The sequence below is a fragment of the Calliphora vicina genome, chromosome 1 (genome assembly GCF_958450345.1).
Source record: "Calliphora vicina chromosome 1, idCalVici1.1, whole genome shotgun sequence".
Taxonomy (NCBI): Eukaryota; Metazoa; Arthropoda; class Insecta; order Diptera; family Calliphoridae; genus Calliphora; species Calliphora vicina.
The window spans coordinates 61,502,860-61,521,321 of NC_088780.1; the positions used below are offsets into that span (position 1 = coordinate 61,502,860).

At 29.3% G+C, this 18,462-nt stretch overlaps 1 protein-coding gene across 1 annotated transcript in view; it reads right to left on the minus strand.

Moving 5' to 3' along the window:
* Positions 1-9,561: 9,561 nt before the first annotated feature.
* The window catches only part of LOC135948947 (uncharacterized), a 59,064-nt gene continuing 50,163 nt past the window's right edge, over positions 9,562-18,462 (minus strand). The window contains exon 2 of the mRNA XM_065498401.1: positions 9,562-9,688. Coding sequence (XP_065354473.1) covers positions 9,562-9,688 — 127 coding nt within the window. The remainder of the gene's footprint in view (positions 9,689-18,462) is intronic.

The window sequence follows — 18,462 nt, forward strand, 5'->3', positions numbered from 1 at the left end:
CTTAATACATAAAAACGATTGCAGTTGAGGAGGCGTATTGGAAATAAACTTTATAGTTTTTATACTTTGTGAAAATATTTAATATATATCTAGTTGTTCATAGAAATTATTGTATTCAAATATTTTCAATACTTTTTAGTTTATAATATATATTCTTTTAATAAACACAATTACAATAGTTATCAATTGGCAAAATATATATTTTTTACCTGAGTTTTACAACATATATATGATAAAAAAAAATGTCTACTAAAAATACGAAAGAAAAATAGTTTTGTGATACAATTTGTATAAAAATATCAACATTAACTTAATTATTTTATGATATAACAATATATAAATTTAATTAAGAATATCAGTACTTAATTATGTTTTTGGTAGATATAATCCCACTAATGTATTTTTGAAATAGTATTTTCTTTACTAATTACCTACTTTCAATTACAATTATTATTTTAACAATAACAATTATGTATTTCCATTTTTCATTATTATTTTATGAAATATACTTACAAACTGTAGCAATACTCTTTCTTTAATTCTACATCACCATACCACAGAATATACAGAAGTGTCAAATTTGACGTTTAAAAAACGCCAAATCAGATGTTTGGGCAGTTCTCATAAAAAGAGATAGCAATATATTTTGTACTACAATATCAGTGATGTGTTAAAGCAAAACGCTATATACAACACGAATTTGGTAGACAAAGAAATGTGAACAAAACAAACAAATAAATTTGTAAGGCAATTTTATCGTAGTCTGTGGCACAAAATTTTTTAAAATGGAAAATTATAAAAATGTATGTATTGTTTACGTGTAAATTTTAATGAAACAAAATTCTTGGTTGTTTTTTACATTTGCAAAATAAAACTCCACATGTACAATGGCAATTAAAAGTGAAATATTACAAAAATAAATGATTGCATCAAACTAAATCGGAAAGAAATTGAATTATTGCGGCAGAAAATTAAGACTAAAACAAAATGAAAAGGGCAGTTACTAAAAATGAAACAAATACAGAACTATATTACTTTCTGTCTCGTGACGCCTCTGTATACTTTGTGACCATACAATAAATAAATTCACACTCATTCAATAGCACACATATAAAAATTCATGAAAACAAAATCAATTTGAATAACTCTAATAATTCTTGAAACAGTTCATACAAATGTAGTATCATATTAAAGTAAAAATATATACGCGGCAGCATACGATCATATACATACATAACAAACCTACATTCGAATGATCGTTTTATTTTTGTAGGACATAATACTCACTCACTTTTCAATGTCAGTGAGCGAAAGAATGTTACAGAATTGACGATTAAAGTGAAACATTGAAGATGACAAATTAATGTTCTTGTGCCGCTCTTTCATGAGTACTGAAAGAAACATGAGCATAAAATAAAACCGCTCAGTTGAAAACGCTCAGTACTGAGCTGAAAACGCTCAGTATGATTCACTTCGCTCAGTTGAGTGAATAGTTCAATTGAACTAGGTCATTCATGAGCTACACAACCCTAAATAAAATCGAAAGATCTAGCCGGAAAATGGCTAAATTGGCAACCTTGTTCATAACCGTATGGTACACTTCTTTTTGTTGAGGATTCAATAAAGGTACAATCGTTCGAACCAATTGGCTTAATGCATTTGTGTCATAAACTGCCGCACATAAGGTAATACATGTCTTCTATCAATACCAAAGCCTGGTTGTGCATCTCTTCATTCATACCAAGATGGCGATTATATGAATGGACACCATTAATAGTCGTAAAAGCATTCATCATTCTTTGGATGAACTGTGTATGTACATTAGACATGCCCTTAAAAAATAGATTTGCTTTTGATGGGTCTTATTTTATTCATTAGCAGCTAAAACTAACTACTGCAAAATTTAAGTGCAATCGGATAACTAGAACACGTGCCGGAAATTGATTGAAAGTTGTAAAATTGGGTAAATAATGGTACTTTTTCCGATATCTTAAAAAAATTCTCTATTTAAATACTGTTTTTTAAACATTTGCAATAAACCTAAGCTTCTAGAGAAAATTATCTTTCTAACAAGTAAGAGTGCTATATTTGGCTATGCCGAATCTTATATACCCTTCACCTTTGTTGTGGATGCATTACTATTTTTTATAATTAGTATATATGTATGTACATTGCCCACTTTCAGCGTACAGCATCCTAAATTTATCAAGAACACAAAAAACACCAACAACGCCAAACGAAACAAAGCACCAAAAGAAAAAACAAAATACGCAAGGCAATGAAACCAACACACATCCAAACATACGTTTAATTGTATAAAAAACAACAACAACGCCAAAAGAAACAAAACACAAAAGAAAAACAAAATACGCAAAGCATGCACATCCAAACATACGTTTTGTTGCTTTTTTGTCAAAGCATGCAATACATTGTGTTTTTTGATGAAATTTTCAGAGGTTGTCTCGGATTTTTGCTCATATCTCCGTTATTTATGGACGGATTTTGCTGATTTTAAATAGTAAAATTCTCGAAAGTATGTCTGACAGAATTGTTGAAGATTTGGATCCCGGAGATATCTGGCCTTCAGAAAATTGATTTCAACAGACAGACAGACGAACATGGCTTAATCGACTCCGCTATCTATAAGGATCCAGAATATATATACTTTATAGGGTCGGAAAATTATATTGTGGAAATTACAAACAGAATGACAAACTTATATATACCCTTCTCACGAAGGTGAAAGGTATAACAAGGTTATACAAAGTTATACGAGTTTTATCTGACCAAATATTGAGCAAAAAGTGCTAGTTTACTCAAATTTTACTCGCATTTCTATTGTTGACATAATTGTTTACATAACTTTTGTATGCAAAACAGTGAGCAAATACTACAAAAATTTCGTTTTTCTTGAATATATGACGTAGGGAAATGCTAATAACTTGGTTATTTTTAACTCGATGTTCATGTTTTATACCTTGTTAGAAAGATAATTTTCTCTAGAAGCTTAGGTTTATTGAAAATGTTTAAAAACCAGTATATAAATATGACATTTTTTTAAGATATCGAAAAAGGTACCATTATTTACCCAATTTTACAGCTTTCAATCGATTTCCGGCACGTGTTCTAGTTATTTGATTTCACTTAAATTTTGCAGTAGTTAGTTTTAGCTACTAACGAACAAAATAAGACCCATCCAAAGCAAATCTATTTTTTAAGGGAATATCTAGTGTACATACGGTCAATAGCTTCAGTAGAACGCACATCCGGATGACCAGGAATTTCTTCGATGAAGCATTTCAAGTGTAATCTCCTGAGTAAAGTAACGTGCGTGCAAGCGCATCACTTTGAAAAATCGAGAAGAAATTGGTCAATGATGTCGCTGGAAGGTTTTGAGCACGTTAATCAGCTTTTGCTGCAGTGAAATAATCTCTTTGACCGTTTGTGAATGCGAATTGAAACCAACTTGATAGCGCGTGATTTTATCATTTGAGTCAGTAGCTTGAAGACCAAAACCGCCATGTCACTGCCTTTGGTGACATATTTGCAGATTTACTTGATGGACTTCACTGAATTACAATACTCCACGTTACAATGCGGAAAGAAGTGGTGAATGCGGAACAACCCAAGAGTTGTCGACCACGAAATAAATTCCCTTCACTTTGACTGTAATTGTTCTACCGCCATCATCAGATGATCGACTATCATGAAGATGTCATGGTAAAATCATTATACACAAAATGTATGTGAAAAATAGTTTTCTTCATAATTTTTTGGGAATTTTCTTCTTGTCCAGGAGGCCAGTCCGAATTGAAATCGGTCCAGGCGTTCTTGAGTTATAAGCGTAGTAACTAACATCACTTTCTTTTATATATATGGGGCATTTCATGTGAACCAACTTTTGAAATCGATGTCTTCCGATCGGGATGAAATTTGTATGAATACGCCTTGGATCGAGCTTTGAATGTCGATGCAGTATATAAAAAACCAAAAGGGTGGTATTTTCATGTTCATGTCACTTTCAAAACACATTTTATATTTGTTATAGTTATTTTTATCTTTCAAGATTAAATTCCTCTACAAAAGCATAGTCTTAGTTAAACTTTTTGACTTCGCAGTTTTGGTATGAATGGTTAAAATGATTAAATATTTTCAAGTGAAGAAAAATAAAAGAGAATAATATACAGTCAAGATAGGCAAAGTAAGCAGGGAGATGGAAAAGTAACTCCACTGTTTGAACAGTTTTGTCAATACGAGTAGTTTGTTCAACTTAATATTATTTTACTTCAATTGACATCTACTCTATGTCCTGTGTTGTATGACTTTGTGTCCTTTTTTCCTTTTTCAACTGCTATGCATATCTAAACAAAGAATATCTGATTAAAAATAACTTTGTTCCAATACTGAAATGTAGGCAAAGAACGTGTGACGGTATGAATTGTACGCAGATCTTAATTTTTTTATTCGTTCTTGGCAAGTTTTCATTTTTAAATTTACTTTTTTTGCCAAGAAAATAACTTGTACATATAAAAAGAATGTATTAAAATGAATGGATACTTACTCACGCTTATATAGAGGTGAAACTGTTTTACTTTCTATCGCCTCTTGAAAATCACTGCAGGTGACGACGACTTGGTTGATTGGACGTTCAAAAGTAGTTTTCTTTTTATCAGTATTCAGATTGAAAAACTCTGTTGAGCATCTATTGAAAACGAAATTTAAATTGGCACTTTTCATCTGAGTGTTTACATTCAATTTGTTTCTTTGAAATAGATTTTTACTCAATCATTTTATGCATGCGAATGTTCGATGATGGATAAAAACTAAATATACATGCATATAAAAAATTATTTATGTTTCGTCATTTGAAGGACTGCACAAAAATTTAAATTTTATATTAGTCCACTCAAATAAATGTTTAATATCGGGATTAAAGACAATGAACTTTAATATGGTTTCGTCTTGTCCTAAAGATATAATGAAGATCCACCTAACATCAACTGTTAAACGAAAAGATTTGAATATTTTAATATTTGATTTTATATCGTATGTACCATTGACATGATTTATATAGTTAGTTCTAACAAAACTGCAGTAATTGCAATAGTTGCTGTATCAAAATATTTAAATTTGTTAGTTGGAAATTCATATTAGAGTGATTTCGGTTTATGCAATTAATTTTTTATGTTGAACTTCATAGGATAGCTTATCAATGCTTTAACAATTTTTGGGATAAATGAATACATTTAATTTAAATCAGTAGGTTATATTTTGGAAATGTTTATTTTTGGTCTGAACCATAATATTAGGTATTGAATTACAGTAAAATTATTGGCCTTTGGTACGGTTTTCCCCAATATATTATAACTGTATTTCTAAGTTTATCCACAATTAAGCTTAAAAAACTGAACCAATTTTATTGATATTTGGAACTTAGATAGATACTTACTAGAAAGCGTCAATAGGCTACACATGTAAAATTGGTATCTTAAGTTCATATACTATTAAGTGTAAATGGCTAAACCGATTTTATTGAAATTTTGAACATGGATAGATCCTTACTTGGAAGCGTTAAATTCACAACTTGGACCAAGAAGGGATAAAAAGGTCGAAACGGAAAAAATTATTACCTTTCGAAATCTTGTTTTTTATTTCCCTTTTTGATTACACAAGTCAACATAATGACAATAAGTAATTTAATTTACAATGGGGTGTTCATTATCTTAAATATGTACCTAACATAACTTAAATCGAATGTTAGAATGATAAATGATACATATGTATATACATTTTTTGATTTTACACAGCATTCGTCTCTCCTAGAAGCGCTCAGCTAGTTCTGAAGGAGCATACCGTTTAAGTCTTCTGGTTGCCAGGATTTCGTTTGCCGGCAACTGTCTGAGTTCCATGTTGGAATGCTGTGTTAAACGAGTTGTATGTTTAATGCTGCTAATTTCTTTGACTGTTTTGACGTTTAGATATCGATGTATGACCTCATCTCCAATATACCATTCCGCGTTGACAACATGTTATAGACATGTTATATATCAATGGATAGAGGATTTTGTCTACTTTTCAAAAATGTATATAACTTTTGACAATTAAAAAATTCATGGAATACTTTTTTGAAAAATATGACAATAAATGCTTTTTATTGAATTTTGCATAGATACAAATTTTTCAAATTGAAATAAAATTTTTATTTATGAATATTTTTTAATGAAATTTCACAGTTATGTAGATTTTTCTATTTAAAATGGAAAAATAAAAACAAATTTTGAAATTTGTAATCAAAAATCAGATTTTTTCGTTTTTTGGCTATAATATCCATAATAGGCGCGGGGTTATCGAAACCCTTTACAAAATAATTAAGAACTTATTGGGCCATCTAAAATAGGTTACTATATTTTGATATCGAGTATGCGATTGGAGAATTTTTGCCCTAAAGTTGATTTTTACATAAAAAAATAGGCATTTTTTGAATGGACCTGATCCCGTCGGTATCAAAAATTATAAATGTTTTTTTCATTTAAAATATTTGGCGTAAAGTTAGCTTTTCAAAAAGTATAAATTCATTATACATCCTCTTAGAAAATTTTTAGATAACTTAAAAAGAATAAAAGTACTTTTTTCCCAAAAAAATTGCGAAAAATCGCCTTTTTTAATTTTTTTATATTCAAATGCATGTAACTTTGGACTCAGTCATGATTTTTAAACACTTCTTTCTTTATTTGATATATAGATCTATTGTTAATCCTATAAAAGAAAAATGGATAAAATCGGAGAATATTTGGAACCGCGGTCACCAAAAAACTTGTGTAGGATGGGTAAAAATGTAAAAATTAAATTTTCAAATGCGAACATCTCCTAAGCTATTGTGACGACCAAAGTCTGCAGGCATCGCTTTGTTCTCAACAGTCCTTATTTTTAATATTTGTTAGTTGTGATTTTATTCTATATTATATTTTGATATTGTTTCTTATATTGTTTTATTATGACGTATCGTTGATTTAGTGCTAGACTGAAATGTTGAGCTTTGTTTTATTATTAGTTTAAGTCTTTGTATTCTACTATTTCATATTTTCTTTTATATTATTGTATGGTTTGAATATAACGCATATTTTGTGAATAGTAACGTCACCTATTGCTAACTGGACAAGTATGATTTACATCAAAACCATCTAGTGGTGCCCTGTGCAAAACAGATGTTTGTAACAACACATGGTTGTAAGCAATGGTGGTGACGTATACAAAACACATGCTTGTAACAAGTATAAACGTGTGTATATTAAATGCATGCATGATCATGATTATATGTAAAACACATGTGCGTATATGGTTGTACACTAGTGCTCCAAGATTGTATGGACGAAAAAAATTTTCTATTTACAGGCCGTCCCCCCCTCTAGAATGGTTCTATGTATTGTAGAAACTCGTTGTGTAAAATATTAGGATGATAGGATAACGCTAACTGGTGCCTCAACGAAGCTGAAGTTTTGAGGTGCATTTACAAGGGGAAAAAATTAAATTTTTTCAGTTTTGTTAAAAATTTGGCATTAAATAATTGCTTTTGCAATTTAATTTAAAATATACACGTAATTGTAGTTCTAATAAGATATAAAAGACAAAAATTGGTTGAAAAATTTTAAAGTTATTAAAAAATCGCCAAAAAATGTAGAAACAAAATTAACATATTTTGAGAAATATTAAAATAAAAGTACATTTTTGCTTAAAATATATTCATATTTACTTGTATATGAGTTTTTGTCTTCGTAGGATACCGTTAACCTATTCGCAGGTATGACCAAAAAAATTAAATTTTTTTAAAGGCAGTTTCAAAACTCCAATTTCAAATTTTTAAAAATTTTGTTAAACAAATTTCAAAATTTTTTGATCATCACATTGATTTATTGAGAACATAATAGGGAATAAAAATATGAAAAAAGTATGAAAATACCTCCTAAAGTTTTTCCGTACCTGCGATTTAAATTTTGAGATTTTCGTGCTGCCCCTACGCTCTCCAGTCGCGAGACTAGACAAGGAACGAGCGTTGTTGAGAGGACGGTGGCTTTATCGTTCTTTCAGGAGCATTTGCTTTGCGTCTAACCACACAGTAAGAAGCACAGTATCGAACCTGTATAGTACTATAGTGTATTACGTAATAAAGTTTGCAACGTTTAGTAAAAAACCACGTGTTTTCTTAATCGACCCTGGACACCGCTGAGCCTACAGCGAAAACGTGTCGTTACACTATAAGAGATAATTGATAGCTACGACGAGGTTTTATGTAGTGCTCGACGAAGAGATTCTGTATGTGTAATTTTTTTTAAATCGGAACACAAACGAAGAAATAGGATCATTTTATAAATTGAACATACCCGAGGTGTCCTACTTTGGGAACCCCTGGTCCCGCTCCTGGTGGGGTCATGAGGTCAAAATTCAAAACTTTAACTCGGCAACACATCTTCATACCACTGTGCGTCGCACAGTGGTTTAGAACAAAAATAGAGGGAAATAAATCTGTAACTTCTAAACCCTTAGGCCAATTTAAATGAAATTTGACATATGCAAAGAAGATGTGTTGCCGAGTTAAAGTTTTGAATTTTGACCGAATGGGGCCACGTAGTGATATTTTTTATCTTCATGACAAAAGCTATCGAAAAATCGATGGCACAATATCGATTGCTAAATCGACCCACCCTAATATACATAATTACAATCATATGTATGTATGTAAAAGAATTAAAAGTAATAAATTAAAATTAAATATTAAAAACATTGCCACTTTATTTCGTTTTTGAGCTTACGGATTTGCCAATTCCAAACCTTTAGAGATCTGTAAACTATTTTGAAAATATACAAGATTCCTCTAAATTTATTTGTATTAATTTTTTAGCTCTAATCAGGTCCAATGACAATCGGTTTTTTTTTTCTTTAGTATAGAGATTGTTTAAAATAGAAAAAATTGTTTCACATAAACATACAACTTTTCTAAAATTCTCGAATTTATTCCTTTCACCTTTGGTAAACAAAAAAAAAACCATATCCTTTGACAAATATAATCGATACAAAGTTTATCTTTATATATTTCTTCAGATATTTCAAGCTTTTGTAAATCTTCCCATGAAAATAGGACATTTTATAAGTTTAAATATGCAATTTTTTAAAAAATAGGAGCCATCACCAAAGTCGTATCGATTTTCTAAATAGCTAACCGCTGTTTTTAAAAAGTCTTATAATTTCGTCTTAAGAATTTTATGTTCATTAGGCGAAATTTTTTTTTTCAAAATAGTGTTAACTTTGGTGCCAAAAAATGTCTAATGTATTCTACATTTAAGGCTATTCATAACTACGGTCATTCTTGAGTCATTCTCAAGAGCTGTAAATTCCTGCATTATGTTTTGCATAAAATATAAATATTCTTCTGATAATCCTTCATGTTTACATTCTTCTTCATTGACATCATAATCATAAATTCCATATGACACGTTAAATTATAACTGTGTACTAATTAGAGTAAGTAAATTTTCATTTATGGATATTATTGTCGAAAATTTATATTTAACTGGACAAATTCAATTTAGCTTGAAACTGGACAGGCATCAAAAAAGCTGGACAATCCAACCAAGTCCAGCCCAGCTTGCAACCCCAGGCATCTGTCATCTCCCAGGCTTGAACATCGATTTGACTAGAAAATGTGAAACCAATATTAGAATTACATATTACACAAAATTTAAGAATATAACCATGATATTATGTACTCACCTCAAAAAATTATATTGGACCGCAATTGCACCAAGTTTTAAAATTTAAATAAAATAATGTGTTCCAAGCAATTAACACCAGCATCGATTTGACTAGAAAATGTGAAACGAATATTGGAATTACATGCTAGTAATATATCACATTGAGTATTATAACCAAAGTATAACAAGTAGTCCAACTCTTTGACAGCAGTACCTAACTCTATACATGTGTTAGTGAAAAAGTACCTAAGTATAAATATGTGTTAGTAACAAAAATGTACATGTGTTGGTTCTTTTTTAATTTTCACCAGACACACAGAGTTCTATAAAAACGTTTAAATTTTAATTTATTTAAATTTTGTTCTATTTTCAATACCAAAAATTTAAACTCTGTTCTATATTTTAAGCCATTTTGGTTCATTGTTTATCCGACAGGCTAAACTTAGTTGTTGTGGATTCGTGTTCACACATATGTATCATCAGCGCAAACATTCTTAGCATAGTAATGATTTAAAAAGCCTAAGCCAAGCTCTTCAAACTAAACAGTATAGTAATATAATATAATAAACAGCCTTTGCACAATTAGATGGAGTTGTAGATATACAAATTGTAAGTCAGTAATTAAAAGTGATCTTGAAGATTTCAACATTAGGTAAAAGCTAAAATCTGGATTTGCCGGATTCTATTCCTTCAGTTGATTATTGGAAGTTAAATATATATAATCCAGTAATAGATAGCATAATTTTTAATATCGAATACCGAACATTCCATTACCTAATGCTGTTAACAATTTCTTTAAATTAGATTTGGATGGCGCCGATGAATTCATTATTAATTACATGTTTTGCATGATAATTGATATGATAAAATCCAAAATTGACAAGAATATCTCTCCAAGCATTTACATACTTTTACAAGTGGCAATAAGCCTTACTATCAGTTCTGCTAGTTGCTAAAGAAATTTCTCAGCTATGCGTAGAATAAAACAATGGTTACGTAGTGTAATGCTTCAGGAACGATTTTCAAATTTAGCAGTTTTTTTTTCAACTCAATTCTTTATTTATAATAATATTTGTACAAAGGCGTATATATATATATGTATACAATATTACATTTTTAAATATAGAGAGTTTAGATATAAATCTTTTCAACTCAAAAATAGTATTTTGTCTAACTAATATAATAAGGAGCAAATAACAGTTTAGATCAAGAGGAAAACTAAAAAAAATCCCATTTAAATATAATAAAAAATTATAAAAATATTTTATAAAATAAATTAGCAGTTTTAAATATGGAAAATGAAGTAGTTATGTTAGCAAACTCAATTTTTGTGATATTTTAGTCATAGAGAATAGACATAGAGCGAAAACTCTCCTGTCAAAGACCTAACTCAGTTGTCAGAAACCTAAGTGGTGAGAATGTATTAGTAGAAAAAACTATGTGAAAACAAAAACAACACTCGTATGTGTGATTATTTTTAGTAATTTTTTTTGTTTGATTTTTTTTTTGGTTTTCGCTCTATGTTTCTCTATGATTTTAGTTTTATTTTTACTATTTGGGAAGTGCACTTGCCCACCCCAGAGTAATAGTCTAGCTACACTTATGCATATGATGATTATTTCACCCCATAAACATATTTTTGCCCTTTTTATACCCTTCAGCTTCGTGAGAAGGGTATATATAAGTTTGTCATTCCGTTTGTAATTTCTACATTTTTCATTTCCGACCCTATAAAGTATATATATTCTGGATCCTTATAGATAGCGGAGTCGATTAAGCCATGTCCGTCTGTCTGTCTGTCTGTCTGTCCGTCTGTCTGTCTGTCTGTCTGTCTGTCTGTCTGTCTGTCTGTCTGTCTGTCTGTCTGTCTGTCTGTCTGTTGAAATCAATTTTCTGAAGGCCCCAGATATCTCCGGGATCCAAATCTTCAACAATTCTGTCAGACATACTTTCGAGAATTTTGCTATTTAAAATCAGCAAAATCCGTCCATAAATAACGGAGATATGAGCAAAAATCCGAGACAACCTCTGAAAATTTCATCAAAAAACACAATGTATTGCATGCTTTGACAAAAAAACAACAAAACGTATGGTTGGATGTGCAAGCTATGCGTATTTTGTTTCTTTTTGTGTTTTGTTTCTTTTGGCGTTGTTGTTGTTTTTTATACAACTAACCGTTTGTTTGGTTGTGTGGATGTGCAAGCTTTGCGTATTTTGTTTTGTTTTGTGTTTTGTTTCTTTTGGCGTTGTTGTTGTTTTTTATACAATTAAACGTATGTTTGGTTGTGTGTTGGATTTTTTGACAAAAAATCAACAAATAGTATGTTTGAATGTGCATGCTTTGCGTATTTTGTTTTTCTTTTGTGTTTTGTTTCTTTTGGCGTTGTTGTTGTTTTTTATACAATTAAACGTATGTTTGGATGTGTGTTGGTTTCATTGCCTTGCGTATTTTGTTTTTGTTTTTTCTTTTGGTGTTCTGTTTCGTTTGGCGTTGTTGTTGTTTTTTGTGTTCTTGATAAATTTAGGATGCTGTACGCTGAAAGTGGGCAAAGTACATACATATATACTAATTATAAAAAATAATAATGCATCCACAACAAAGGTGAAGGGTATATAAGATTCGGCATAGCCGAATATAGCATTCTTACTTGTTTATTCCAAAATTGTTTTTGTCGAAATTTCAGCATTTATTTTATTTTGTATTTTTCAAAAACTGTCAAATTTTTATTTTGTTTATTTCTTCAACAAATATTTATGTATACATATTGTTACGAAATTGTACTTGAATTCAAATATAACGATTTTAAGGGCTGATTTAAAAGTAGCATAATGCTTTCAAATAACAGTGCTGTAATAGCAAACTGTAACATATCTGTGGACATTATTAAATAAAAGCTTTCAGTTGACCATTGATCGTAAGTTGGCAACGCTTTATTCGAATTCGAATATTCAGTTAAAGAACGTTGTAGAAATAGAGCTTTCTAGATGGTTATGCAGTGTTATAAATAGTGGCAAAGGTTGCAGTCGAGAGAGAGTTTATCAGAGACGCTTTTCGAGTAAACATCAACTGAGTGCCTTAATGTGTGTTGTGTTTTTCAAGTAAATTCGTGTACATTATAAATTGTATCTGTATTTCTGAGAATTTATAAACGTGTATAAAAACATTGAGTGGCTATTTAATTCTGTGGTTGTTGTACATTTTGAATAAATAAAGAGTTGTTACAATTTTTAAACTATTAAACGGCTTTTATTTGCAATCAAAAGTATCCGGTTTATTTAAAGGAAATAAACTAACGTTTTGAAAAGGTTAAAACGTAACAATATGTATATTTAATTACAAAAAGTATTGAACCAATTTTTATTCTATTAAAATTTGAAATTAATAAAATGTTTTATTAAATAAAAAGTATCAATAATTTTTTCTGTGTATAGAAGATTTGTTGTTCACTACAAAAAACATCTTCGTAGCAATCAATTAATTTTTATAACTTAAGAGATATTCGCATTTGAAAATTAAATTTTCAAAATTTTTACCCACTCTACTCCAGTTTTTTGATAAAAGCGGATCCAACTATTTCCCGATTTTCTATTTTGTTAGACTAACAACAAAAGCATATGTCAAACAAAAAAAGAACTGTTTAAAAAACGAGACTGATTCCAAAGTTATATGTATTTGAATTTTAAAATAGATAGTTTTTGGAAAAAAGTACTTTTTTTCTTTTTAAGTTATGTAACAAAATTCTAAGAAGATGTATTATGAATTTATACAGCCTAACTACGAAAGCCTTAAGGTCGATTTTAAGTCCATAAAGTTGACTATTATTTTAAATTTCGTACCATAAAACAAATTTGAAATATAAAAAAAATATAATAAAATAAAAAAAAAAGCTGTTTGTTTTGAACTTTTATGAATATTTTGTTTTTTTATTTTTTGAAATTTCTTTCTATTTTAAAATGAAGTCGACTTTAACAAAAATTAACTTTAAAATTTCTTTCATAGTTAGGGTGATACATTTTTAAAAGCTATCTTTACATTAAATATTTTAAATGAAAACAAATTTGAAAATTGTTGATACCGAGGAGGGCAAGTCTATCCAAAAAAAGCGTATTTTATATGCAAAATTCAAATTTAAGATAGCAAAAAAAATCATTGGGGGCTTCAGGATAAGCTTCCAGGACTAAAAATTTAATTTGGTAACGGATAAACCAGGACACGTAGGAGCTTAATATTAATATCAGTCAATATTGATACCAACCATATGATATACTTAACTCATCATTAAAACTTGTAGCGAAAGAGTTAAAGTAGCAAACAATCGAACAAAACATGTTATGTTTTTGTTATACAGGACGAAATTTTATTTAACTTAAATCTATTATAAGATTTAGACATTTATTGCATAAATTTACAATTTGGGAAAAATACAGTGTTAAGATAGATGAGGTATAATTTATTATCTATTGTTTAGCTAAAGTTTTAAAAATCCCGCCATTTTTCACTTATTTTTTAAGTTGTTCCGCTTTTTGGAAATATAAAACGTTTGTATGAAAGTTATTTCTGTTGAATTGTATGTGTTTACCAAAATTTTTAAGAGATTTATGCTCGTTAAAGTGATTTTCGAAAGCGGGCCTTATATGGGTGCTATGACTAATTATGGACCGACTATCATAAAATTAAGCGACATGAATATATATAAAACGTATTGTAAGCGAAATTTGTGTAGATACCTATATAAATAAAACATTTATGACCGATAAAGTCCAATTTCGGGAGCACATTTGTATGGGGGCTAGGTGAAATAATGAACCGATTTCCTTCCCACTTGTTGGTGTAGGGTATAATAAAACAAAACTAAAAAGTAAGAAAGTATGGTGAAGAAAGTATATTCGTGAGTGACCAATTATGGACCGACCACAATGAAATTAAGTCGTGTAATTTATGTCTATATGAAAGTTATTTATGTTGAATTTTATGTGTATAACAACATTTTCAAGAGATTTATGGACATTAAAGTGATTTTTGGAAGCGGCTCTTATATGGGAGCTATGACTAATTATAGACCGATCATAATAAAATTTGGTGACATGAATTCCCTATATATAAAACTTATTTGTGAAGATACCTATATAAATTAAACATTTATGACCGATAAAGCCCAATTTCGGGAGGACATTTGTATGGGGACTAAGTGAAATAACGGACGGATTTCTGCGAGTTTCAACAGGCTCCGTGCTTTGGCCGAAAAACTTTATGTACCAAATTTTATTCTAATTCATTTGAATTAATTCAAAATCAATTCAATTCAAATGAATTGTAATTGAATTGCTAATTATTTTTTTCTAATTCATTTAAATTAATTCAAAATCAATTCAAATGTATTGGAAATTAATTGCAATTCACTTTGACAAATTCATTTAAATTATAAACGAATTCTACAAATTCATTTGAATTGGAAACTCATTTTTACTAAATTCATTTGAATTGACTCAAATTTCATTCAATTATTTCTTTTGTGTGAATGATTTGCGAATTAATTAAAAAATTAATGATTCATTTACAGCTCTGATAATAATATAAGACTAATATTGGAAGAACTGGTAAAATATAACTGAGTGGAAATACAGAGACTCGTCAGCAAAAGCACTTTTATTAATAAATTCGTTAAGTATATTCTAAATGAAATGTGTATTGTATATGGTTTGTGACAGTCTTACATTAACAGAGCCTTTAAATGTAATTTTGCAAAACAGCAATTTGGACTTGTATAAAGCATCAAATATAATTAAATCACTTAAGTTAACATTGCAAAATAAAAGAGATGAAGCCGAGATGCATTTTAATATTGTAGTATTGTAATATTGTACACCCAAGCTTCTTCAAAAAAATATAATAAAACTTTCATATAATGAGATACAAAATGTCGCTGATCAAATTATTGAAGAATTTGGAAAATTTTACAAGCTAAATTTCTATATGAAATTTTTCATTGGCACCAAAAATGGAAAAATGCAGAAATATTCCACGTGAAAGTTAAAAGGCATTTTTAGAATGTGACAATGACATTTACTCCAACCTCCATAAAATATTAAAAATATTTATTTCAATGCCAGTAAGTAATGCTACAGTTGAAAGCTCATTCTTAACTCTACACCGAATGAAGACATATCTATGGTCAACAATGTCCGAGGATAATCTGAATGGTCTAGCGATGCTGCGTATTTAACACGAAAATGAAATATGTCTTTACAAAGTTCTGGAAAAATTTTATCCAAAGGAAGTCATAAAATCATTTTATAAAACACCTTACTTTACTTTCTATTTAAATATTGTGTAAGTTATTACACAAATACAGTACACAATGTAAATATACTTTATATATAAATTTAAAAATATAATTATAATTAGATGGCCTATTTTATGTAGAATATAGTTTTATTTCATAATTCTAAACATAAGTCGAAAAGGGTTCCTCCTAGAGATGAGTGATATTTCCATACCTGTGATTTAATCACTGTTAACAACAGTTACTCAATATTGAAAGTAACAGGTACATTTAAGTCGTTCTTTCACATTTTTCAACATACTGTTAAATGTCGTTCTTTTATATCTTTCAACATTCATTGGTAACGTTTTTAAAAAATCACTTGTAATGCATTAAACACATTGAAGACAGCAGGCTTCACGAACACACGAATTTAAATGTTGCTGGCTGAAGTTGCAGTCGTGCGGCAGCTGCTGAATTCTTTTAAAGACGACAGTTTCAAAGTAAACAGCTGATTTATTATTCAGTGGTGTCACTTTATTTTTTTACTATAATAAAAAATAACCGTACAAAATTCCAATGTAATTAAGATTTAAACAATTATTTTGAGTAAAAATATATATGTGGTAATAATTTATGTGCCTGTTATTAAATTATTTTGATATGGTTATCAGAAACTTCTTTTAATTAAGTAAACAAAATATATATTTTTTAAGCACTAATTTTATTTACATTTTTTATTATATCAGCAACACTATTTCTGTTTTGAAGTTGACAAAAATAGAAATTAGCCTAATTGGACAGCAGCAGCAAAAGAAGTCGTGCCGTGAAGTTGTGCTGTCGTGAAAAGAATCGTCTTCATATAAACGTGTGTATTTAATTTTTGACAGATTGAAGTCGGAAGCCTCCTGTCTTCAATGTGTTTAATGCATAACAAAACAAGAAAGTAACAGGTACTATTAATGTCGTTCTTTTACGTATTTCAACAAACTGTTAAATGTCGTTCTTTTATATTTTGCAACATTCACTGGTAACAACAGTTAGTTACTGCCTATTTATAGGCGCATAATTTTATTGATTTCCAACACAGTGTATAAAATAAAATGTTAAGTATCATGTCCCATGGTAGGCGTTCATATTGTTCAGGTTACGATGATTTTCGTCAAACAACCCGAATGTGAACAAAAGAGCGTAATAGAGCGTAAAAATACACACAATTCATTCAGTTTCTTGATGTTGTTGTGGATATTTTATTTTTTACCCAAAAGAGCACACAAATTAAATGCCTCTTTTTGCCTACCAATGATCATATCAGTTAATTCTCTCTTTTTTTTAAAGAGAAGTAACACTCAAGCAATTAATATGCCTATATATCAGGGATTGCCAAAACTAAAACTGTCATTGTATTGGTGAGAGAGCTACCCAGCAAACATAATGTCAAACACTTAAAATAAGAACAACATAAAGAATGTTTAGATTTAAAATTTTTGCCAGATATAACCAATTTATTAAATGAATGTAATTTAAATTTTAAGGAAATAAAAGAATATACATTATACGGCCGAAATTCTCTCAAATTTTATATTTATTTCTGACTTTTCTTAACTCTGTTATTTTCCTATTTTTTTATCAGCAAATATTAGTTTTTGGTTAACATACGAGCAGATTTAAGAATGCAAATAATACATAATATATTCTTCTTAACATAGTTATTATTTTGCTTAAAATAGACAAAACGTGATCACGGTCACTGTTTAATAAAACAGTGATTTATAAATCACGTTCACTGAGAACGACGTTCTTCAAAAATCACGGGATCGCTCATCTCTAGTTCCTCCTAATTTTATCACGCTTATCACAACTTTGCAAACATTTTACTAGGTTGCGTAAGTTTCCGAGATTTTTACACCTTTATGTTTTCACTAAAAGTCTTGATTTTTAACAGATTTACTTTAAGTAGTTTTTAAAATATTCAATTTTAATACCAAATACTTGTAAAAAGTTGTCTAGTTTCTGTACTTACAGCTTTTACTTAAACTCCACTCATTATATGTAAAACTGGTAAAAAAAACAAGTAAGACTACTATATTCGGCCGTGCCGAATCTTAAATACCCTCCACCTAAATATGATGGTATAACAACTGAAATAATATACTTACCAATTGTTAGAAAGACTAGTTTACGCAGAAAATATTTTATTTCAAAAGTACATAAAAATTGTATCTAATTCAGCAATTTATAATTGAAATTCATTTTGGAAGGTATGAAATTTAACAATTTATATATTTAAGAACACTATACAACAAAATCAAATTTTTTCAAAAATTACAATGTCTGACCAAGAAATTTTGATAGAGGAGACAAAAAAAAAGACACGTGTATCGGCGTTTTGAAAGTTTACATCTGAATTTCATTTGAGGGTGGGTTAAAGTTTTCCAACTCTGGCACATTCT